We start from the raw sequence: 24,173 nt of genomic DNA on the forward strand, positions 1-24,173 counted from the left end.
AACAGGAATCTGCTTGGTAACCTGTCTGTGGAGTGGTCATCCAAATGGAGATAACTGGTAAAAGGAAATTCAAGGCTTTATGGGATAGTTCACTGCATTTTTGGATACAAATTCCCAGATTCCCACCTTATCCCCACCCCCGACTTCTGTTTTTGGCTTATTCTATTACAAGTGCAGCAGGGAGCTACCCACCTTGAACTCTGGCAGAACTCTGGAGTTAGGGCAAAGGACTGCATATCATCACTCTGTATTTCTGTCTTAATTCAGTATCACCTTCATATCACTGACCACATGATGAAATCACCACTCAAAGAACAATTCACTGTGTTATTTTAAAAAAATTAACTTTATTTCTTACAGTTTTGAAAAACAAAAATTTCTTAGCAGGAATCAGTAAGCTTCCAAAAGGATTACATTCTGCTTCTGCTACCTTTACAGCACAAGGTACAGGAATGTCCTTGCAGTACAGTATACTCAATAGTTGCTGATAACACACAAGACTGACTACACTGAAGACCACTGCCTCAAGGACACTACAATGTGGACAGCATGTACAAGCATTACGGACATACGACACACCTCCCAGGACCCTAGAGGGAGGAAGGGCTTCTGAAACACAAGACAAGCTCAAAGCCGGAATCAGGGAAAACAATGACTCAATGCATGAAGCAGGGGATCTGAGCAGTCGCATGTAAAAGGGTGAACTGGGAATTGGACAAAACAGTCTACAGAGACCTCTCTTCCTGCGGGCGCCATGTTAGGACAGAAATGGACATCAGTACATCCTGTAAACACTCTTTCTGGTTTGGAAAAACTGCAGGAAGAGTAACAGAGAAATCATATGGCACAATGACAAAGTGACTGCCTTTATCTACTCCTTGTCTCATTCCCAAATCGTAGCCATAGGTGACTTTAAATGAGTAAAACAATAGAGAAAACCCATCATGTGAACAGGCAGGCCTTTCATCATAATGAGGATGTACATTTGGAAAAAGATCCTCCAAGGAGTATAGGAACTCCCTGGGCCCATGATTCTGCTTCAAGAAGCAGGAGAGGGAAGAGAAGGAAATAAGCATTTATACAGTGCCTACTGTGTGCCAGGCACTGGGCTAAGTGCTTTACAAATACTATCTCATTTGATTACAGAAGGAAAGATGCAGGCCAGAAGAGCTCAAATTCCAGGGGCCTAAGACAGCAGAGGGTCAGGAAAGGTTGTGGTTTTCACCATCCAAGGACCCCTCACTCAGCAGGAAAGGCCTTCCCAATCCTGGGGACAGTTTTGATTCTGAACAATATTGGTGCCAGTAACCTTTTTGGTCGATGAGTCTAGCAATTACTGTTTTTCAGTTGGCTTTAATCTATGCCAGTTATAACAAAAGCCTCCTGGGCATCTAAAATATGTTTTCAATAAGCAAAACAATGGTTCTCCTTACGGAAAGTGCCTCGTGCATGTCGCAAACATCATGGCAGAAAAAGGGAGTTACGCCACTGAGTCAACACATTCAAACACTGTGCCAAATCTGCAAGTCTTATTTTCATTCATTCAATGAATACTTGGGGAATGTTTATTATTACACAGACAGACTTCTCTAGATAAGAAGCAAATGGCTGCCCAAATCTCCACTCCCTTCCCTTGTCATGGTCTATGTAAATTTGGATTTTCAGTACTAGCAAATTAAATGCAAAATGTGCTCCCAGAAGGTGGGGCTATATAAAGCAGGAAAAAAAAAGTGGTTCATAGAAGTTTAATTCATTTCATACAATTTAAGGAGCACAACTCTAGAGAAAAGAGAAACATAAAGTGAACAACAGCACCAGGAGACCCTGGGGGATGTTAGATTTCCTACTGCTTTTGTACACTGGTAACTCTCACTTTGTGAGTAAAGCCACAGTCTAACAAGGCCAAAGGATGCTGGGCAGCCTCAAACATATACTCAATCGCAAATGGGCTCTTGCTTTATCATCCATCATGGTTCCCCTTTAAAGTGAGTCTTCACCTCCCCAAGTCATCCCTCTGCTTCCCCTCTAAAGCATGAAGATGAAATCCCAGTCTGGTGTAAGACATGTGCTGGAGAGACTTCCAAATGGTTTCAGGGTCTTGTTCTATCACATTAGACACAGGTTTTAAGCATGACATTTACCTTAAAATTTCACTACAGTTTTGTTCTGAAAAGACCAATGCATCCTGCTGGCATGCTTGACTAGTGAGATGAGGATATTTAGACAGACTCCCATTATGCTCCATTGGACTGAATTATAACATTAAAAACCCCACAAAGCATCAAAGCTAGTTTACTATTTAAAAACACAACAGCCAAGGACGGGGAAGACTGCACCTGCAAACTACCTTCTCTCTGGTGTCCTTCAGTGGTCTCAGGGGCACCAGGTTTCATTTTTTCCTCTTGTGGTGCTTTATGCAGCGGGGATTTCAAGTACTCTTTGAAAGAAATTAGATAATTTTATACCCCGCTTTCTGGAATGCATCCTCGGTGTTCAGCAGCTGTTCTGAGGTTCTGTGGGCACTCTGCCTCCATGGCACACCCGGCAGGAGCCCGCCTTCAGGGAAGCAAAGGCAAATCCCCGGAGCACAAAGGGACATGAGGCCTCTGGGTCCTGCAACACCTCCACTGCCTCCACGAAAAGACTCCTTCAACACCCACAATTCTGATTTACAAGGTTATTCATCCTTTTCTCAGAAGCCCTATGGAAGCTCTTGTCCTCACCTGAATCCACCATGGCAGCAGAGAGTCTTTGTCACCCATGGAATGAACCAAGGGGGCCAAAAGGGCACCGTCCTTCTTGACCACTCTAGTCTTTGTATTCACATCAATCACCTTCCCTCTCTCCTCCCTCCTCCCCTGATACAAGGCACCTTTTGCTTTCTCAAAATTCTCTAAATAAGTTGCTTGCTCAAATAAAGAGAAAACACGGCCATGACAGTTATTCAGACCTGGGTACAAATGTTAACTTGGTTTACAACAATACAATTTCAATAGCAAAAACACTGCAGGAATTTGGTAAAAGAAGAAAGTGGTGCATAGGAGAGTTCTTCATTTTGCAAGACAGTTAAGTGGGCAGGATGCCTAACTGCCCCAAAGCCAGAAGCTACAAGACCTGTCAGGTTCCAAAGTGATTCCAATAATGAAAAACCAAAAGGTGTGGATAATTTTTACTTAAACATTCACCTGATGAAAACTGTGCACTGGAACTGTCGATGTTCCCCCCTCACAAAAAACACAGAATGCCAGCACTGGGAGAGGCCTTAGAGAGCTTTAGCTGGACACCCTTCATTTTACAGATAAGGAAACAGAGGCTTCAGAAAGCAACATTTGCCTCAGGTGACACCACGGATCTCTGTGGCGGAACCAGGATTCAGCCTTTGGATTCTCTGCCCAAGGTCCTTTCCAAGGGTGGGCCAAGCTGACTCCTTCCCTCAAAGCTTTATTGGTAGTTTGTTTAAAAAGAATTCACTCTCTAAAAAGGTTTTTAGCCCATCCAACATTCTCAAAAACAGGGGGGAAGTGGGCAGCTGGTACTGCAGAGAGACTACAAAGTGCTTCCTGTCTCACTGACGGGACGTGTCGTAATTGGCAGGAGAAGGGGAAGTGGAATGAAAATTCGTGGATTGTGGCCACTGGGAAAGTTATGACAGACCACGGCTACTTGGGAGGAGCCTGAATGTGTTCTCGAGTAGATTTAAAACACATGCCATCTCCTCACTGAGAGGACTCATTCTGTAACTCTAACCTGGGGCCTGCTGGGCAAGAAGATAACTGGCAGTCCTGAGTTCAGATTTATGAAGTGAACTCGTTAAATGGGTGTCAAATCAGCTGCCAAATGCTGACTGGAACTGAGGAAGCTGCTGATTGATCATACTTCTACTAAATTTACATTAGAATTTATCAGTGACAGATTCCAGAAGCAAATATGTGAGAGAGAGAGAGAGAGAGAGAGAGAGAGAGAGTGTGTGCGTGCATGTGTGTGTGTGTGTGTGTGTGTGTGTGTGTGTGTGTGTGTGTGTGTGTGTGTGTGTGTCCCCATGCAACTGGGAAGATTTCAGAATGCTGAAGGACCAGGGACATTTGGAAGATTAAAAAAAAAAGTATCTGCAGTGAAACATAAGCCCACAGAAATCCATCTTACTGTCATTAGAACAGGTAATGCTCCGTAACAGGTACCAGAAATATCTGGAGCCCACTGAAGGGCACTTCCAAAGGTGCTTTTCCTCTCAGAAGTATCCCGTGCACAATAGAGAAGCCGTCCTGTACTTTAGTGAACACAAGCAGACATGCTTCATCCCCAAAGCAAATGTGATGAGTCAGCCGATTTCTTTCTTCCCCACTACTCTTAGAAACAGAAAACTGAGAGTGTGTAGACTTATTTTCAAATTACAAGCCACCTTCAGAAAATCGGTCATCTCTTTTTCTCTGGATTATGGGACAGACACAACCAAACACACATAACAAAACAAACAGCCTCAAGGACCAGTGATCAGTACAACAATAGAGAAGTTAACAGACTAACACTGAACGGCTGAAAGCAAGTTTTTACTCTAGACAGGAACACAGTTAGCTGCAAATGGCAATCTATGATCAGCCATCTGACACCACAGTCAATCATGCCTACTGGCAAGGTGTCCCGCAGGGAGCCGGCCTCTAAGAAGGCATAGGCATCAGGAAGGGAGTTCTGTGTATCTCTTCCCTCCAGACTTTCTGTTAAGGGTAGAGCACTACACAATATGCACATGGAAAGATGCCAAAGTTTTCATCAATCAAGGTGAATTTGGCATTTCTTTCCAAAAAGTTGAAGAAAAAATACTTTGAAATGGGCCGATTCATTTTCTATTAATTCTCCTAGACATTAGACTTCTAGCCGTGCAAAAATGTTAGTATATACTGAATAGCATTAACATTTGATCAATACATTAGTTAGAAGCTAGTATACCAGTACAAAAATACCCACGCTGAACTGTTAAGCTAGAGACTAGATTTTTAAATCCATAAAATGGTACTGTACTGGGTGAATATAGTTCCAGTTTTTGGTACCCCATGCTACATGATATTAGAGAAGTTAACATTGCTGGAAAAAATAAAACCAACTTCCTAATTTTCCACTAGTAAAATATGTCAGAGATGCTACACTGGGGGGCGGTACTATCCTTTAAATTAAAGTGCTGTTTAGAATATCATCTAAAATTCGAACATGAAAGACAATCACTAGTGAAATCTGCTGTTACCCTGTACTATGTAAAATGTACACGACTTTCAGAAGAGCACAGGACTGCTGAGCACAGCACGTCCATCCCCTGACACTCTGACTGACCCACGCCAGCAGCAGGGGGCAGAAAGCTGCTCTTCACGACCAAGACCATGTGAGGTCCCTCCTGCCACTGCTACCTTCACAGTGTACAGCCAAAAGCCGGAGGATCGCTTCGGATCATCGAAGGCGCTTCAGGACGCCTGGTTGGGGCGATTTTCCGTTTGGGATTTTTCGTTTCTTCCTCCTCTTCAGTCTCGCTTTCACAGACGTGAACAACCACGCTTGGGGTAGACTCGGTCCCTGCGTGAAGCTCGTATTTTTCTCCTGCAGAAGGAACAAAAGTCAAGAATGGGGTGGCAAGTTCCTTGAAGACAAAACACTCGGCTGTTTCACAAAACACACCTAATGGAGGAGCAACAATGAAAACCACGGAATTAAAGCCATCTGCCTGAGCTTTCCCCTCTGGTCATGAAGACACTCATGAATCTCTGAAACCCAAGAAGATGCTGAATCTTGGAGGGGCAGAGATGCATGTGAGGTCCTGGCCCTTTAAACAAGGCCGCTCAAACTGAGCAACCTGGTGCTCACAGGGCAGAAAAAGGACCTTCTCTGTTGAGAAAAGAATTAAACCAACTGGTAAAGAATGCCTCTTTCAAAGGTAACCTGTTTGATGCCTGGAAGGAGGAGGCTTAATAAAAACTACAACAATCTGTGTGTGAAATAGTTTTCAGAGAAGCTGTGTGGGGTCGGTCTGATCACAAGAGACACAGAAATGAAGGGTGGCCTATCCAGTAGAGGACGCAAGGCAAGGCCTCTTTTATATGTGAATAATCTGATTGTTTAAAGGGTTTTCAAATAAAAAATCGATAAAATATGAATATATAGAAACACAGCCATCGGGGATAGATCATTAAACCAGACCTCTCTGCATTGATAAAGGGCTCCATAGCATACCCCAAAATACTTGTAGCTGCACTTTGGGGGGTAGATAAGAAGGAAACAAAATAGATGCCCACTGAAAATGGCTGGATAAACCATGGCACATAAATGCGAGAGAATATGAAGCCTGTGTGGTAAGACACCACAAATACACTGACTACAGAGAAGCACAGACAGTCACATGGGAGCTGATGCAAAGTGAAGTCATCGGAGCCAAGAACACAACATATACATGACTCCAATGATGTAACCAGAGAGAACCACCAAAAACCAACGGAAAGTGAACGCTGCAGAACTACAAAGGACATGCTTGCCCCCAAAAAAGAGCTCTAAGGGGACACTCATCCACTCCTGCAAAGGACAGAGCAGAATCTGCAAATGTCGACTTTTTTACAGACTGACTGGTTGTGCTGAATTTTTTTCCCCCTCTTCTTTCCCTCTGTAGGGTTGTTTTGTTTTGGTTTTTTGTTTGTTATAAGGGACACCTCTCTGGGAGGAGAGATATAGGAGGAAATTTAGAGTAGAAACTAAAATATGTAAATAAAAATTAATTTTTTTTCCCTTTTTTTTGGTTAGGCAATGGGGTTAAGTGACTTGCCTAGGGTCACACAGCTAGTAAGTGTCAAGTGTCTGAGGCCAGATTTGAATTCAGGTCCTCCTGACTCCGAGATTGGAGCTCTATCCACTGTGCCACCTAGCTGCTCCTAAAAGTTAATTTCTTTAAAGAAAAAAATTGGGCGTCTTTGAAGACTACTTAACAGTTAAAGTGTTGGGCATTACGACCTCCCAGTTCATTTACATGTAACTGTTTTGAGATCCTGGGGTAGTGAGGAAGTGGATCCCAGTGTGAGCTTAGCGCTCAGACAAGGAAACTGAGCTCCCTAAGGTTAAAGGACTTGCCAGGGGAGAGATACCTAGTGAGCTGCCCACTTTACCCTGTCTGATGTTACTGAAGTGGGCACAGGCAGGATGATTATTTAACAAGAGAGATCATAAAATGTTAGACTGCATGGGGACATTAATGGAAGAGTCCTTAAAGGACCTCTAGTCTAAACTAGCCTTCTGCCACCTAAAGAAACGGAGTCTCAGAGAAAAGTTAGCTGTCCAAGGTCACACACCTCACTAGAGGCAGAGTGAAGGCTAAAAGCCAGGTCTCTTCACTTGTCGTTTGCTCAGTTGTTCAGTCATGGCTGCCTCTTTGTGACTTGTGGACTGTGCTGTCCATGGGGTCTTCTTGGCAAAGACACTGCAGTGGTTTGCCATTTCCTTCTCCAGTGGATTAAGGCAAACAGGGTTAAGTGACTTGCCCAGGGTCACACAGCTAGTAAGTGTCTGAGGATGGATTTGAACTCAGGTCTTCTTGGCTCCAGGCCCAGTGCTCCATCCACTGTGCCACCTAGCTGCCCCTTCTTAACTCCTAATCTTGTGCTTTCCCCTTTACACTGTGGGGTACAAAAGAAAGGAGAGACAGATAAATGTGGGTGGGCTTAATGAAATCTCTGGGGTCCTGAGAATCTGTGGAGCTCTGGGAAAGGCCACTAAATGGTCAGCTCAAGTCTCTGGTGATTGGTAAGTTGGGTCAGTAACCAAACAGCTCTCCCAAATTCTAGGTGATTGTGCAGTGAAGAGGTGGGGAAAAGGGGACTGATCAGAGCTGGGATGAGAGGTGCTGAAATGAGGAGTCTGAAGAGTCAACGGCAACCTGGCCAACCCTACTGTCTGCCTGACCCAACTGGCTGCACCTTAGTTTCTCCCTTGACAGATCACGCACTGGAGGCTCCCCTTTCACAGGGCTACGAAGCTCCATGCACTGACAGAGGGTCTGCTCCATGTGCTGGGAACCAAGATGACGGCCTCACAGAGCACCTCCCCACTCTGGGCTCTCCTCTGCTTCTGTGTCAAATGAGAGAGGCGCACTGTATGTCTGACGACCCGAAAGGCCTAGAAGGGGTGAGCCCCATTTACCGAAGCAGTCCTCACTTCTGTCCTGGCCCCTTCCTTGGGCAGTTAGTCTGGTGAAGCCCATGGAATCGTTCTCTGAGTAAGGATTTTAAGTGTACCACAGAATAAATGAGACTGACGCTATTGAAATTCAGTCCTCAAAACACCCCAAGAAAACTGACCTCCGGTTAGGAGCCCTTATGCTAATAACGAGAGGTCAGCGCTGTCAAGGCACAGCCCTCCCTCCCCCACCTCTGAATCTAACCTTACGGCAGGCTAGCTGCACTTCTCTACAAAATATCCACATCAACACTCACGACTCAGATCTTTTTGTCTGAGAGGCAACTGGAGTTAAGCTATTTGCTGAGGGTCACGCAGGCCTGATCTGTCTGAGGCCGGATTTGAACTCTAGGGCTGGTGCTCTATCCACTGTGCCTCCTAGCTGCCCCAACTCAGATCTTACGTGGCGTTTCTTCTGCTCTTGTGAAGGGAGGACAGAGGAGGAGAGGAAGAGACAAGAAAGATGTACAGAAAGTGAACCAGACAATATAACAAACAACAACTTCCACAGCTACCTCATGCCACACACAGCCCACACATTGGGCACAGCTCTTAATGCAACAGCTGCAAAAAATTCCCCCAAATCCATGCAAGAAAAGAGGTCCTTACCAGGACCCAGCTTGGAAACGGCACAAAGTAAGTCATAGTTTATGACAGGCATCGCGTCTTCACCCTGCTTCCACCCCACAGGAGGAGAGGCCGGCGGGGAGATCAGGAACTGCTTGACGGGCTGCGGGGGAAGCAGATACGCTTTGTCTCCTGGCTCGCTAGTCATCTGGACCTGGACAAGCAAAGAATGACCTGGTCAACTGGGATTCCCAGGCTTTCTATCAGTAATGCCCAATCAGGGCATTAAATCCCCACATCACTAATAAAAGGCAAATGGAAAACTCTCTACTACAGCATTACAATAATACTAAAGGTTATCCAGGAAGCACGTGAGGCGATGGGCCTCAGCCGTTTTGTTTTCTCCTTTATCTCAGACATGCTGGACATAAACCAATGTACCTAAGTCTATTTTGTTAGGTCCTCTGTTTGGGAGGATGGGAACCAGTCAGAGTCTCAATGGGGCACATAACATTCTCATCACATAGAAAAAATATCTAACATGTGAAAAGAAAGAAATTTAAATATATTCAAATCATGAAAGAGAAAAGGAAAAGAGATCTAGGGTTTTCAACCAGTTCCTCCTAAGTGATTCTAGTTAAAAGGAAAAGAACACCAATGGAGAGGTTAGGATACTATGTCCAGCCAGCTCTAGTCAGCTACAGGCGCACTCCCCTCAGCAATGTTTAAATTCTAAACTGTCTCCTCCCTTTTACTCACTGCCACTGCAGCACACCGTAGGCCTAAGGGGGCTTCTCCACAAATCCCCTTATATTACAGATGAGGCAAATGACTTGTCCAAGGTCATTAGAGAATGGCAGAGATGGGGTTCGAGCTCCCATCTTCTGTTCCTAGATACACACACTGGTGGAGGTGGAAGAGACCTCAGATCGGCTTGCCCACCTCTTTCACTCTGTATATAGAGAAGATGAGGCCCAGAGGGAGGGCTTCTTCAAGGTCACACAGGTGGTCAGCAGCAGATCTGGGAACCACCCCTAGGACTCCGTACTCCTCCTCTGATGCTCTTTCATCAGGCTGCAGATCTGGGGTTATGAGGGACCTCAAAAAACCATCGCATCTGCCCCTGCCCTGCATTTTACAGGTGAGGAAACTTAGAAAGATTAAGGGATTTTGCCTAGTCACATAATTGACCTTAGGGAGCTATGGCACAGTGAACAGGGTGCTGGGCCCAGGGTCAGAAAGACCTAAGTTCAAATCCAGCCCCAAATGCTTATTAGCAAGTGACTTAGCTGCTCTCCACCTCATTTTCCTCATCTGTAAAATGGGGATAAGAACAGTATCTATCCCTCAGGGTGGTTGTGAGGATCAAATGAGCTAATAATTGTAAAGCACTTAGCACTGGGCCGGCACACAGTAGGAGCTCCATCCACACTTGTTCCCTCCCCCAAAAGGTACCTCCTACAAACGAGAGAAAAGGACAAGTTTAGAGGGGCACAATCCGTGCCCTGAAGTACCTGTGCAAAATACAGTTTCAGCTTCTTCCCATCAAAGTCCGTCTCGTGAAGCTCTATCCGGGCTCTTGCTGCTGCTTCAGGTTTGCTGAAGTTTATTCTGACTCTTCTAAAGCTTTTAAATAACTGAAATGTAACTTGGTCATCATAGATTGTAAAAAGTGCTTCAAATCTCTCCTAAAATAAGAGAAAAACTGTATTTAATGGAAGGAATTTTCATTCACTGGAAATACAAAGCAATGGCACACAAAGTCTATCATGAACGCTTTTGTACTAAAAGACACTTTTATGCCAAAAGACAATTAAACTATTTACACCGATACCACTTTCACTCTCACAACTGACACCCTTTTTTCTCCTGACTCATGGGATTCCCTAGCCTGCTAATTTGTCGAGTTTCTCCAAAAGGTCCTCATTTTACAGATATGCCTTGGAGAGCCACCTTGTTTGCTGTTAAATTGGTACTGAATATATCAGTTTGTAAGTTCCACCCAAGCAGGGGTTGTGTCTTATTTAATCTCTCCAACAGCCCTCAGTATGCAGTATGGTATTTAATACCCGCATTAGACCAGAAGGACTGGCCAAGCAAAGGGTCCACTCAAGCCACTAGCAACTTCTTAGCACACTCCTCAGAGTCACCCACTCCTCTACCAAAGACACATCCCTTATGGAAGATGGGCATAACCCAAGCTCCTTGTGTTTATGGTCCAAGTATCTTGTACGACTCACACAAGGTCATTCAGTAAAATCTTATTTTCTATAAAAAGTGAGAATTAGATACTTTCTATTGGGTATAAATAGCTACAATATCTGGATCAAGCCTGATAATTAAGTCTGCTCAAATTCCTCCTCATCAATGAATTAGGATATAGAAAACTTCCATTTCAATTACACAAAGATAATAAAGATTACATTTCTTTACCAGTTACCTTCAATGTTTTCTGTCAGAAATCATTTCTGTTTAAGTATCACATAAAAATGTGATTTTGTTGTATGTACTTAGCACCTTTATTGACATGAACTGGGCAAATTTTCAATGCTGAGGAAAAACCCTTTCCCCTCAATTTGTATTTTTCTATGTGACATTTTCCCCAGCTTCCAGGAAAGTCTGAGTTCATATGTCTACTCCTCGCTCACTTAAACAAGTATGTCAGAAAAAAAAATTAATTCAGAAAAGAAATGCATTAGCCTCAAAACTAAATCAGACTCACTTCACAACAAACAGACCAAGAGGCAACCAGCTTCCTGCTGCTAAGTTCTGTGACCCACAGATAAATGAATGAGAGCATTTTCACGGTTTGGAAATTGGAATATGAAAAAGGAATATAGTGACCAAAAATGTAACAATCATCATTTGTGTGCCTTTCCTTTCCTCGTCATCATTAATATCATTATCCCCCAAATAAGCAAAATTTATCTTCTTGTTTAGAAAATACTCAAGCCATGACTGTGAAATATCAAGTCAACACTTCACTGATGTCCTACTTTAGCAGCATTTTAAGAGCTCTGAGTTTGGACAGACTGCACAAGGAACCAAGGAAGACTCTCACAGGACGTTTAAACAACCAAAGAACTTTGTTCAGTTTAGACTACAATGACAATAACAAGAATTTGCGTTTCTATAGTACTTCAAGGTTTGCAAAATCTCACAACACCCAATGTGTGTTCCTCACAACAATTCTGGGAGGAAGGTGTTCTTCCCACAGCCATTTTTCAGGAGGAAACTGAGGCAGACAGCGGTGAAGTGACTTGCCCAGGGTCACTGGGCTAGGCAGGGCCTGCAACTGGACTGAACTTGGGATTTCCTGACTCCAGGTGCTGCGTGTGCTCTATCCGCTGCGCCACCTCTATAGCTTCAGGTGTAAAAGCCAGGGCAAACCAATCTGTTTATTCTTACTTTCCCACCACAGAGAGGCAGTGGGACAAAGTGCGTGGAGCCTCAGCCTCTGAGCCAGAAGTCCCAGATTCAAGTACAGCCTCTGAAGCCCATGGGTTGGCTCCGCCCGGGGGAGTCACTCTCAGGCCACTGGATGGCTCTCAGGGAGAGCCGCAGGCCTGCGCTGGAGGGAGGTCACTGTGCCAGTGAAATCACAGTTCGGCGCCCTCCTTCTCTCCACAGCAGTGACTTTTCAATGGCAACGAATCCTGCCAGAGCCGTTTCTTGTTAGTTACGTTCTCCCTTGGAATCTCCTCATGCCAGAAACATGCTGCAGCACGGGGTTAACACGCAGGAGCTGGCAGAGAGGTACGACTCTCCTGCAACCCCGGGGAACCAACGTGCAGAATTCACATCCCACGCTGGCCGCTCCTGAGCTCTTCTTCTCCAAACAGGAACCAGCTGAAACGGCTGGGATCCCATGGGAGGTCTCATTTGCCTTCTCCCTCACCTGAATCCCTCTCCCCACCGTGATAAATTATCCTTAAAGAGCCTCTCTGCACAACTATACATAGCATTTTGTTAAGTCATTTTTCAACTGTGTCCAACTCTTTGTGACCCCATTTGGGGTTTTCTTGGCAAAGATACTGAAGTAGTTTGTCATTTCCTTCTTCAGCTCATTTTACAAATGAGGAAACTGAGGCAAACAGAATAAAGTGACTTGCCCAAGATCACACAATGAACTCAGCAAGTCTCCCTGACTCCAGGTCTGGCATTCTGTCCACTTTGCCACCCTAGCTACCCTGCATAGAGTACATCCAATCCAAATATAAAGATATTTAGACAAATCAAAGTTTTATTTTGTCATCTAATTTCTTATCAGGAATTTACGTCAGGAATTGCTTAGCTTAATTTAATATACGTGCCTTAAGATACTCCTAAGATACAGGCTGACATGTTAGGCAACCAAAAACTTAAATTTAAAAAATGGCATTTGGGGAGTATAAAATTGTGGGATCCCAAAAAACTTCCTTTGCAAAAATTTATAACATTTTAGAAATACTTTTAAGTTCACTGCTTTACACATCACTATTATTTAAATCATTTTTGTTAGGGTATTTACAACTAAAAGCCACTATTTTTCAGTTATAGTAACCTCCTAATTAATTGGGAAAACTTCACCTCCACCGGCCTAAACTGGAACTAAATGAGGGAAGGGGAGAGGCCCTGGAGATACCTGGAAGAGCGGTCATACAGTCATGTGTGCCATCCCCTAGGAAAAGCCCACACTCTGACCCCATTTGCTCTTACTTAACCAACACATCTCACCAGCTGGACGATCTGCTTTCCCAGAGTCAATGGGCCAGAAGGAAGATGTGGCATGGAGAGCACAATGATGCTGGTGGACAAGAGCAGCCTAACAGTGATAAAGGAAAGAGAAGAGAATCTGCAGCTGCAGAGACAGAGCAGTCCTGTGCTTGGCCAGGTCGCACCACAGGAAGAAATGTCCACAAGGATGACAACGCTGGGTCATCAGGGAAAGCCTACCCTACGCTCCACGATGCTTGTTTGAGAAAGAAGAGGAGTATTACAAACATTCTAGAGAAATCTTTCCATCCCAAATGGTTCAAATGAACTCGTTTTGGCATTTGAAAAGACAAGCTTCAGTTCTCAGAAAACCTCATTTGCCAAAGGTCCTCAACCAATCAGGCATTATGAACTGCCTGCTTAAAAAGCAATCCACACCCTCGTGGCTTCACCACCACTTGTCTTTATTCTGTACAGGAAGGCACCTGTGCCCTTTGCAGGACAAATGGCCAAAAGTGTCCCAGAAATGACCGGGCATGTTAACGGAGGTGACATTCCGATATTCATACGAATGATATCAACCTACTAATATTTAAGATCACAGATAAATGAAAGTTGTTGAAATTAAAGACATCAAACTATTCTTAAAATTTTACTCACTTCAATTGAGGCAGGTATTTCCTCAGTTTTGGGGAAACTGCCCAATTTTGTAATATACCTGCTATGCAAAGTAAAACAAAACATGGTATTCTACTGCCTATAGTTCAGCAGTAATTATTAAGAACAAAATTAAACATACTGCCAAGAAACATGTAACCAGCATAAAACTACCTTTTTTTTCTTTTTAAAGACAACAGGTTACAGATAGGCGACAGACACACAGCGCCAATGTAGGATATGCCCTCATATTCATACTTGGCCTCTTCTGTTTTCTGTCAATAACATCCAACCAGGAAATGTAAACATAGGATTAGCTATAGACAGCGCGGTATGTTTTATGCAGGGATGGGGAATCTGTGGCTTTGAGGCCACAAGTGGCCTTCTAGGTACTTGGGTGTGGCCTTTTGACTGAGTCCAAGTTTTATAGAACACATCCTTTTATTAAGGGGATTTGTACATATGATATAAATTATTTATATAGAGATATAATATATAATTATATACATATGATATATAATATAAATTAAATTTATAGCAACTGTGATCTTAAGGCATATATAGTAAATTAAGCAATTTTTGGCATAAAATGGAAAGTAGTAAGGAAAAAAAATAGCCTTTTCGGTGAACATTCTCAAAGATTTCCTTCCCTCATCTCTCCTGCTCATTATGTTGTTGCTGCATGTTCGGGTAAGAAGGTATGACCTTAGATCACAGATCTAAGGCTGAAAAGAACATCTGCTTCTTAGACAAACCCGATAGCAACAACAATAATAACTGACATTTCTACTGTGATTCTAAGTTTACCTGAGACTTTGCAAACATGTTCTCATCTGACTCTTGTAACCAGAGGAAGAAGGGGCTACAAACACTATGATGCAGGCACATCACATCAGCATTTTACTTACAGGACTTTACCTGCACCGATGAAGGAAGGAAGGAAAGGAGGGAGGGAAGAAGGGAGGGAAGAGGAAGGAAAGAAGGAAGGACAGAAGAAAGGAAGGAAAGGAGGGGGAGAGAGAGAGGGGTGGGAGAGAAAGGAAGGAAGGAGAAAGGGAAAGAGACAAAGAAAGACAGGGAAAAATGAGAAATTACTTGGAGTAAGTGAACATAACCCTAAGAGGTGAAAGACAGCAAAGTCCCACATAAACCCAAATCTTCACTGCAATACTTTCGGTGGTGGCAAAGAAGCAGAAACATGGTAGATCCCCATCAACTGGGGAATGGCTACGCAGCCGGCAGGGCTTGAATGTAACAAGATTACTTGGGCTATGAGAAATGACACATGGAAAATTCAGAGATGCTGATGGGAAGGTACAGTGGTAAACAGCACAGATTTGGAATCCAGAGAATTAGGCTTAAATAACAGCTTAGTTGTTTACTTGCGTGTGTCACTGTGGCTCTTCCCCTCGCCTGACCTATTTCCTTTTAGTAAAATGAGGGCCTGGTTAGCCACTCATTCCCTTCAAGGTCTAAATCTGACAACTCAAGGTTCCTATGAAGTGACAGAGAATGAAGTAAACACAGCCAAGAAAACAATACAAGTCCCGGCTACAACACTGTAAATGAAAAGAAAAGCAAAAACCACGGAAACCAAACACTCTGCAATTACCATAACCAAACTCGGCCCCAGGCAAGAGCGGAGCAATGGGCCTCCCGCCCTTCTCTGCCTGGGTGGGGAGCCGCTGGGGTGGCTGCTATTGCTCGTTTCTTGTTCCTTTTCCTTTTTTATTCTTTGTCATACGGGACAGCTTGCTGCGGAGAGGGTGGGAGAAATGTATCCCAAAAAGAGGATGTAAAAACAAAAGAAAGATTAAGAAAACAGTATGGCTAGCTCTTCGAGGCCTTGTACTCAGTGAGTATCTGGTCCTGGAGCAAGCCAGAGACAGAAAAAAACGAATATGCTGTTAGGCTGTGTGAGCATCTCTCCTCTTCATCTACCCAGTCTATTCTTTCTGCTGAGGCCGCTGGAGCCCCTCCTGACGAGGAGAGATCAGCTAGAAGGTAGTAATCTTCTGGGTTTCCTTTGTCTCTCTTATGTCATCTCCTGCTCACAGTGAAGCAGTCAGAAAAAACAGTTATTGATGTGATTAACCTTTAATGTAATCACACTAATAGAATTACCCTTTTGATAATATCCTATCCCTCCTTAATAGTTTTCCTGGGCTAAGTCTTTGCCTTTTTTTTTTCTATTTGAATAGAAGCCCTGGCTTCTGTCTTCTTCTGATCAATAACTTAGCTGAGTGCAGAATACAATATATATTCAACTGTTTCCACAGCAACCTCCTCAGATCCATATGCTATTTGGTATAAGCTGTCTTCCTTTAGAGACCTTCACCCCTTTCCCAACATTCGCGGGGGTCAGGGGCACAGGACCCCCTTGAATGTGAAATAACTCTAATGATAACTCTATTATAATGTGAATAACTCTAGCCCCCCCAAGCCTTTATTTTTAGTAATTTTAATCATATTTATTTTATACATAATACAAGTAAAACAACACACTGCACCCATTAAAAAGTGGTAGCTTCCACCTGAGAGATTAGGAGCTCACACACTGTGCAGTCTTTGCAGCCCAGGGTGTAGCTGCAGCAACTGCTTCCTGGACTTCCTTCTCCTACCAGAAGCTCACAATACAAAAATCACCGTCTTAGGAAAGGGGTGTGGGTGGGGGTGGGCTAGGGGTGTGTGGCATGGGACTGAGTCTAAATGGTAGAGAGACAAGGAGGAGGCATTCCCCAAAAGAGTGTGAAGCCTGTAGTTCTTTGGCACATTGAAACTTTTAGGAAAATTTAACTGTTTATAATAAATTTATGAATGGATACTTGTGGTAGCAAATGATAAAACAGATTGATAAGATGCATTTATATATATTTATACATTTCTGACTTACTAAATTTTTTTAGTTTTCTTTATATATGGGCATTATCTGTGATTTTCCTCAGTATGCTGCAAATCTGCAAAAATTCCCATTTAATTATCAACGGCCAATCCTTAAATAACCAAAACTGAGAATGTGGAGGGATAACTGTAATTTTATCTGCTATACTCTTTCAACAATGCTTATGGAACATTTCCTTTTGCCAGTGGAATATCTGCAGGAAATCATATATGTTATACAACCTGAGAAATCAATCCTATTATTATTTAAAGACGAGTTCTCCAGGTAATCCAGATCAGAGGCTGAAAATAACTTAAATCTTCTACAGTGGCAGTATTTTTTTATTTTATTACGGGGATTTGTTCTGTGAAGTTTGGATTCAGTCAAAGGGCCGCACTTGAGGCCCTAGAGGGCTCCATGTGGTCTCGAGGCTGCAGGTTCCCCACCCCTGCTACATCAAGTCAAACACTAAAACAAGCACTATCTCCTCTTGCTGGAGGAGAGAACGCCAACAACATCCCACTTTGGAGGGAACACTGGCCAGCACATAACACCAAATGCATTAAAGGAGTCAGAAGGAGTCCCAGACTGGATGGGCACCAGGAGCCACCCAACGGTGAGAGGTGATAGTTTTTTCACCATGTTGAAGTGACTCTGTTCCTTCCTCCTCCTCTCCTACCCCCCTTCCAAAAGGAGAGGTAGGGAAGTCCATCAATCTGGTGAAGCACAACACAAGGGAACAAACTGCTCCCCATCCCTTTGCTTTGACAGTAAAAAAAGATAAACCTACCACCTTGGGTGCTCTAAGGGATAGGTGAGTTCACAAATGTCACTGCTGCCCCTGGTGTCCTAAAGCAGGAGATCTGTCCATTTCAAGGGTCCCCAGAATTGAGAGGGGTGCTGTGCTTGAAAGGAACAAAACCACCTGTTCCAGGATCTACTAGATACAAGGTTCTCCAGTTCTGAGGCAAAAAGTTTCATTTGTTTGGAAGCAAGGAGACAGAAGATACTACTACAGGTCAAAAAAGGTGTATGCCAGAGTAAAAATACCCTAAATGAAGAAAAATACCACTCTGATAACTTAATAATGCAACATGGACACATAATGTTTAGAAATCTTGAGATGCCAAACGGAGGGAAGGGGCATTGTATATGGGGAGAAACTTAAATCTGCAAACTTCTATCTTTCACAATGCTTTCCATCAGCGGAAGAAAAATGCTAACCGATACACTACTCCCTGCATCAGGGAAACAGATAAAGGACAACCTAACCAGCAAGAGGAAAATATGGACTGTAACTTGTTTTTTTCCAGCTATTTACTATGTATTTTTATAGTCTTAGTATCTCACTCAACACACTGACTTTTTGGAATGTGAATTCTCAGAAGGCTGGGTCTTGTATAAATTATAATCCATGATGTCTAGCAGAAAGTCACAGTATACCGTAACAATAAATACTACTGATGAAGCCATGTTGGTTTATTTTTCACAGTAAAAGACTGTCAGATTAAAAGTATGAAAGACTGTGAAAATAGCTGTATTTTAAAACATTAAGGGTATTCTGCCTCCACACATGGGTGTAACTAGAGAACACAGATTTTAAGAAGCAGTCTGGTATACTATTAAGAACTGGGAGAGGAGAAAAGTCTGGGTTCTTTGATGGGGTTCTGAGTTCTGAGACTTTGGGCAGATCATTACATGATCTTAGGCTGCATTAAGGGGAGGCTTAGCAGTCTGTCAATCAGAACATCAAGTAGCTTTAAGTGCTGGCCCTGTGTTGGATGCTGGGGGGTAGACTGATCAAAACGCAAGGGTCCAGACCCCCAAGGACCCTCCATTCTACTGGTCCAGACCTGAACATATGAAGCACATACAAAACATAACCCAAACACGCAGATGGTAATCTGGGGGCTGGGTGTGGGGCAAGGCAAGAAAGACTTCATGCTGAAGGTGGTGTTTGAACACAGCTGTGAAAGAAGCTGTGGAGGCTGAGAGGAGGGTGGAAGGAGGCTGTGAATTTCAGACCTAGGGAACAGCCAGAGGTACAAAGCCACAGAGATGGGGCATATAAGGTCATGTGTGAAGAACAGCAAAAAATACTAGGCTGCTCATTTTCAAACGGTGGTCAGGGAGCCTCCTCTGGGGGTTCCTGAGACTCTTTCATGGGGTCCAAGAGGTCAAAACTATTTTCATAATAATACTAAGACATTTTAATTTTGAATATGGCAAATATAGATAACTAAAACCCACATAAACAAGAGCTCTCGGCAGGGGTGTTACTTAATAATTTTTAAGAACATAAAATAATCCTGAGACTTAGAAGTCTGAGAACTACTGGACTAGACCACCGAATGTGTGAAAGGGTGTTCTGGGCTGGACCTCACTCAGGCTAGTACCTCACTAGGTTAAGTTTGAAATTGGAACAAAATGAAACACTTGTGGGTCCTTGCAGAGTTAACAAAATGAGATTGACTTGGCCGTAGCTTAAGAAGCCAATCCAGCAAGTATAGACATTGCTAACTCTTGAGTTGATTCGGCTGAGCCAAGCTCCCACAGAGACCCACCAGCAGAGCCTCAGAGAGCCCCTTCCTCTCCTCCAGGAGATGAGGAAGTGAAGTGAGTCCTTAGAGAAAATCTTGAAGAAGGGCTCAAAACTTTTCAAAGAAAAACTAACCCAACCTGCATGGTATTAGGGTATTGCTCCTACTACAAGGGGAATAATAACGTGCTAAGATAGGTAAGGTTGATTCGAATCAGGTTATGAGGAGGTGTTTGCATTTGACTCTAGGGGAGTTTATTGATTGGGATTTACTGATCAGGAGAATCTATGCTTTAGGAAAATCACCTTAGTTGCTGTGTGGGGGATGGGATGGAGAAGGTAAAGAATGGAGATCAACTGGGAAAAGGGAAAGAACTGGGAGATCAAGTATAAGTCGAAAAACAAGAAAATGAGTTCTGTCTCAGGCAGACTGAATTTGTGATTCCTGTAAGATATCTTGTTCTAAAGGTCTGAGAGGCAGTTGGTAATGGGGGACTGTACTGCAGGAGAGACAAGGTCTGGGTACATAGATTTAGAGTCACTTGTATCGAAATGATGACTGAATCCATAAGGGTTGACAAGATTACGCAGAGTCTAGACAGAGAAAAAGGCCCAGTCAGAGCCTTGGGGGGGGGGTACACTCACAGTTGGGGGGCAGGACAGGGATAATAAACTAGCAAAGCAGACTGAGAACTAGTCAGAAAGGCAGGAGAACTAAGGGGAAGCAGAACCACGAAACCTCAAGGAGAGAAAATAGGATAAAAGAGTGATTGACAGTTTCAGATGCTGCAAAAGTCAAGAAAGACCTGAGAATTAAGAGCTCCTTGTTAACTTTGGAGAGAGCACTGTGGGCAGAGAGATGAGACCAGAGGTCAGAATGCGAAAAATTGAGGAGTGAGATAGAAACAAGGAGGGTAGACAGCTTTTGATGAGAATGGTTGTGAAAGGGAGGAGAGGTATAGTATGATAGCTTGAGGGAGTGGTAGTGTCATCCGGGGGTTGTTAAGAATGGGGAAGACTTAGATGGGTTTGAAAGCAGCAAGGAAGGGGGATAGCTAGATGACACAGTAGATAGAGCTCCGGCCTTGGAGTCAGGAGGACCTGAGTTCAAAATCCCACCTAAGACACTTGATACTTACCAGCTGTGTGACCCTGGGCAAGTCACTTAACCCCAATTGCCTCACCCCCCCCAAATAATAATAACAAAATACTGTATGATACAAATATTCTCTCCTTTATGTCTCTTCAGTCAACAAAGTAAAAAATAAATGACTTTCACCTAAGGATTTTAATTCCATAGAATTGAGTCCTACCCTACTGCCTCCCTGTAGCACAGTGGAGGTGACTGTGGGTTCCTTAGGTATGGATTAGTGGTCCCTATTTCTCTTTGAATTTGACATCACTGATGTAAAAGATGTCATTGGAAAAATATATAAATGGAAAAACTGATGCGCTGGTCATACAGTGAGAGCAAGAGTCAACTGATGGACAGTCTATGTGCCCCACTGCATTCACACAATGTGGAGGGAAGTCAGCATGTGGGGTGGGCCTCATGGGGAGAATTTACGGAAGGACATGGACAAAGGTAGGTCCCACGGAAGTGGCAGACGTGGATGGGTTGGAATCTGCACCATTGGGTACAACGGCCAGCCACATCAAGGATATCATAGACACATAAGAATATTGGGAAGAGATTTAAATCAGCATTAAAATCATTTAAGAACTTGGTTCTCCTTACCCTAGTAAGGGCTCACACTTCAATAACACTTTCGCTTACTCACATAATACCCCATGAAGCAGGTAGTGTAAATATCTCCATTTTATGTATGAGGAGAGAAGGGTTCAGTGACTTGTCCCAGGTCACACTGCTATCAAGTGGCTGAGTGGAAACCTCAACCCATGTCTTTCGGTTCAAGTTCAGCTAGGAGACAGCTTAGCTAAAAATGGCAATGCCAGCTCTTTTACTGCTTATATTTCCTTGATTTTCATTTAGAAAATTAATTCTCTCTTCTCACTAAGATACACAAATGATAAATGCAGAGTCAAATGTTTAAGTTCATGCTTAGAAAAGGCATACGCTGCAGATAGCATAGGTGAGTGTTTATGAAGACACACTATGGGATTTGCGTCAAATAAGAGCATGGCGCTAACAAGGTCAGTCTTACGGGCTCAGTCCCTATATGATCTACTTAGCTTCCCAGAGAGGAAACCTCTATTTCTGAAGCCACAGGATGGATCACTAATCCTTGCTGGACATCTCATGAACAAGCCTCACTGGTCAGAGGAAAGGGGGACAGTCAGACGAAAAAACGACAGGTGGTTCAATGAAAACCCACCACTATGACTAGAAAAAACAATTCAAAGTACACTAAATATTCCAGGAAATCTCTGCTCTTTATTTTAGTAGAGATTCACATAAAGAAAAATGTTATATGAAGGGACAACAATATAAATTAGATTACATTTCTTCGTGAGGCCAACTCTGTACAGAAAGGCTGTGCCAAACAATACGTGCTGAATGCCCCCAGATGCCATTTGGTACATTATGAAGTGATGATTCCTTCTCAGTATGATTTTACTCTACAGTAATCTCAATATCTTAAAAACTGTACATTTATAGAAAAATCCAGGTTATTTTCATTTTATCCTTACTTTAAAGAAGCATAGCAATGGAGTTAAAGATAACTGTATCATATAACAACTTCAAATCTAATAAAGATGTTAAAAGTATAGTGCTATTAGCAAAGCTATCAAGATGTACTACCTTTGGCGCATCTATTCATATAGTACAGTGTGTGTGTGTGTGTATACACGCATATAGACAATATATACATATATATATAGTCCAATGTATATATACATACACATACACACACACACATATATATATATATATATATACACACACACACACAAACCATAAAGCACTTTTTCAACTGTTTTTCTATTTGCTGTTTTTTATTCACTTTCTCCTTATATAACCGAATCAAGATAACATTACCTCTGTGGTACAAAACCTATTTGGCAACTGGAAATGGATATTCACCTTTGGAGGCAAATGGTACTTGTGTAATTTAGACCAATGCATTCAGAAGGATGTAAAAGTCTGTTTCATTTGTTCCAACAGTTGGAAGGCTATAAAGACAAGAACCATTTTGATTCAGGAATAAACTAAAATCCTTTTGAAAATAAAATGCTTAACTGCACTTCAGGGTCTTTCTGCTTCAAAATGTGATCTCTTTTGCACTTATATGGATGACAGGGATTACTCTAGCATCAGATAAGTCAAAATGAAGAGAGATGAACAATAAGAAGAAATGATATTACTAAGAGAAAAAAAATGAATGAAGACCGGGACTCCTCTCTACTTCATCTATTTCCCCCTCCTCTGTGCCCACCTGAGAACTGACCCTCTCTGCTTAGATAGGGTGTCCCCAAAGTCTTAGTGCATCTTTAAGTGTTCTCAGCTTTTCAAACCCCAGCACCATGCATGGTGACATGTGAAGAGCACTGGCCTCTGTCCCTGACCGCTGTGTCTCTCAGCGTCCATCTGCTCGTCTAAAATGGGGATGAGGATACTTGCACTACCTTCCCTACATGGTTGTTGGGAGGAAATGTCTCTTTAAACTGCAAAATGCTAAGTTGGAGATGAAAACACAATCCATCTAATAAATCTTCATCAAACTGCTCAGTTTGTCCATGGCTAAATATTGTGAGATCAGATTAAGGTGTAAGTCATCTTCATCAGAGTTCTCATGAATATAATTTTTAGATGAATGAGAAACTGCACATGGCTTTCTCCTATAACAAATATGCCAAAACTATCTTTTCTATTTAGAGTATGGAAATTGAGTGATAAACTTGGTTTAACACACACACACTTATCATGCCTGAATTTAGGAAAGTAGAGAAAAACCAGTGAGGGTGCAGAGACAGAAAAAGATAACCAAGTTCTATTTTAAGACTAAGTCAGGGGAAGGAAGAAACTTTCACAGAACAGATACTTTTGGAGAAAATGCAAGCACTCATAAAAAACAGAAGGGACATCTTACAGTATAAGAAATTAATAATCAGGTCAGATGTTGGTCATTAACCCATTCCCAACACCATGTATTTCCTCCAAAACGTTGCTCCTAAAACACAGATGTGATGATGTTAAGCCAATGACCATGACAAATGGACAGCACCCAGAGAAGGGCAGCCAGGAAGGGGAAGGGCCTTGAGTCAGCGTCCCATGGGACTGCTGGAGGGAACAGGGATGCTTAGTTTATAAAAGAGAAAATTCATGGGGACCACGATAGTTGTGGACAAGTATCTGAAGGACTGTCGTGTGGAAAAGGGATTAGATTTAATTCTGTTTGGCCCAGAGAAAATGGGAGAAATGATGGGTAGAAGGTAGCAGGAGGCTTCCAGTCTTTGGAGATCTTCAAGAAAAGTCTGTCCACTTCAGGGGATGGACTGTACTAGAGAGGGACTGAGGCCCCATTCAACTCTGATTCTGTGATCGTGTTACCCTCTCCCTACTCAAAAAAATCCTCAACAGCTCCCTATTGCCTCTAGAAAGGTCTGGCATTGAAAGCCCTCTCAACAGTCTTGCTCTATCTGCCTTTCCAAGTTTTCCATTTCTATTCCTCC

General features: G+C 43.0%; 1 protein-coding gene across 4 annotated transcripts in view; it reads right to left on the reverse strand.

Moving 5' to 3' along the window:
- Positions 1–327: 327 nt before the first annotated feature.
- Positions 328–24,173, reverse strand: part of RCAN3 (RCAN family member 3) — a 34,037-nt gene continuing 10,191 nt past the window's right edge. For all 4 annotated transcript variants that reach the window (XM_020983114.2, XM_020983115.2, XM_078145590.1 and 1 more), the window contains 3 exons: positions 10,281–10,454; positions 8,809–8,980; positions 328–5,583 (listed from right to left, as the gene is read on the reverse strand). In XM_020983114.2, coding sequence (XP_020838773.1) covers positions 5,399–5,583; positions 8,809–8,980; positions 10,281–10,454 — 531 coding nt within the window. In that variant the 3' untranslated portion in view covers positions 328–5,398. The remainder of the gene's footprint in view (positions 5,584–8,808; positions 8,981–10,280; positions 10,455–24,173) is intronic.

The sequence above is a fragment of the Phascolarctos cinereus genome, unplaced genomic scaffold, assembly GCF_003287225.1.
Source record: "Phascolarctos cinereus isolate Bilbo 61053 unplaced genomic scaffold, phaCin_HiC Scaffold_726;HRSCAF=1367, whole genome shotgun sequence".
NCBI classification, from domain to species: Eukaryota; Metazoa; Chordata; class Mammalia; order Diprotodontia; family Phascolarctidae; genus Phascolarctos; species Phascolarctos cinereus.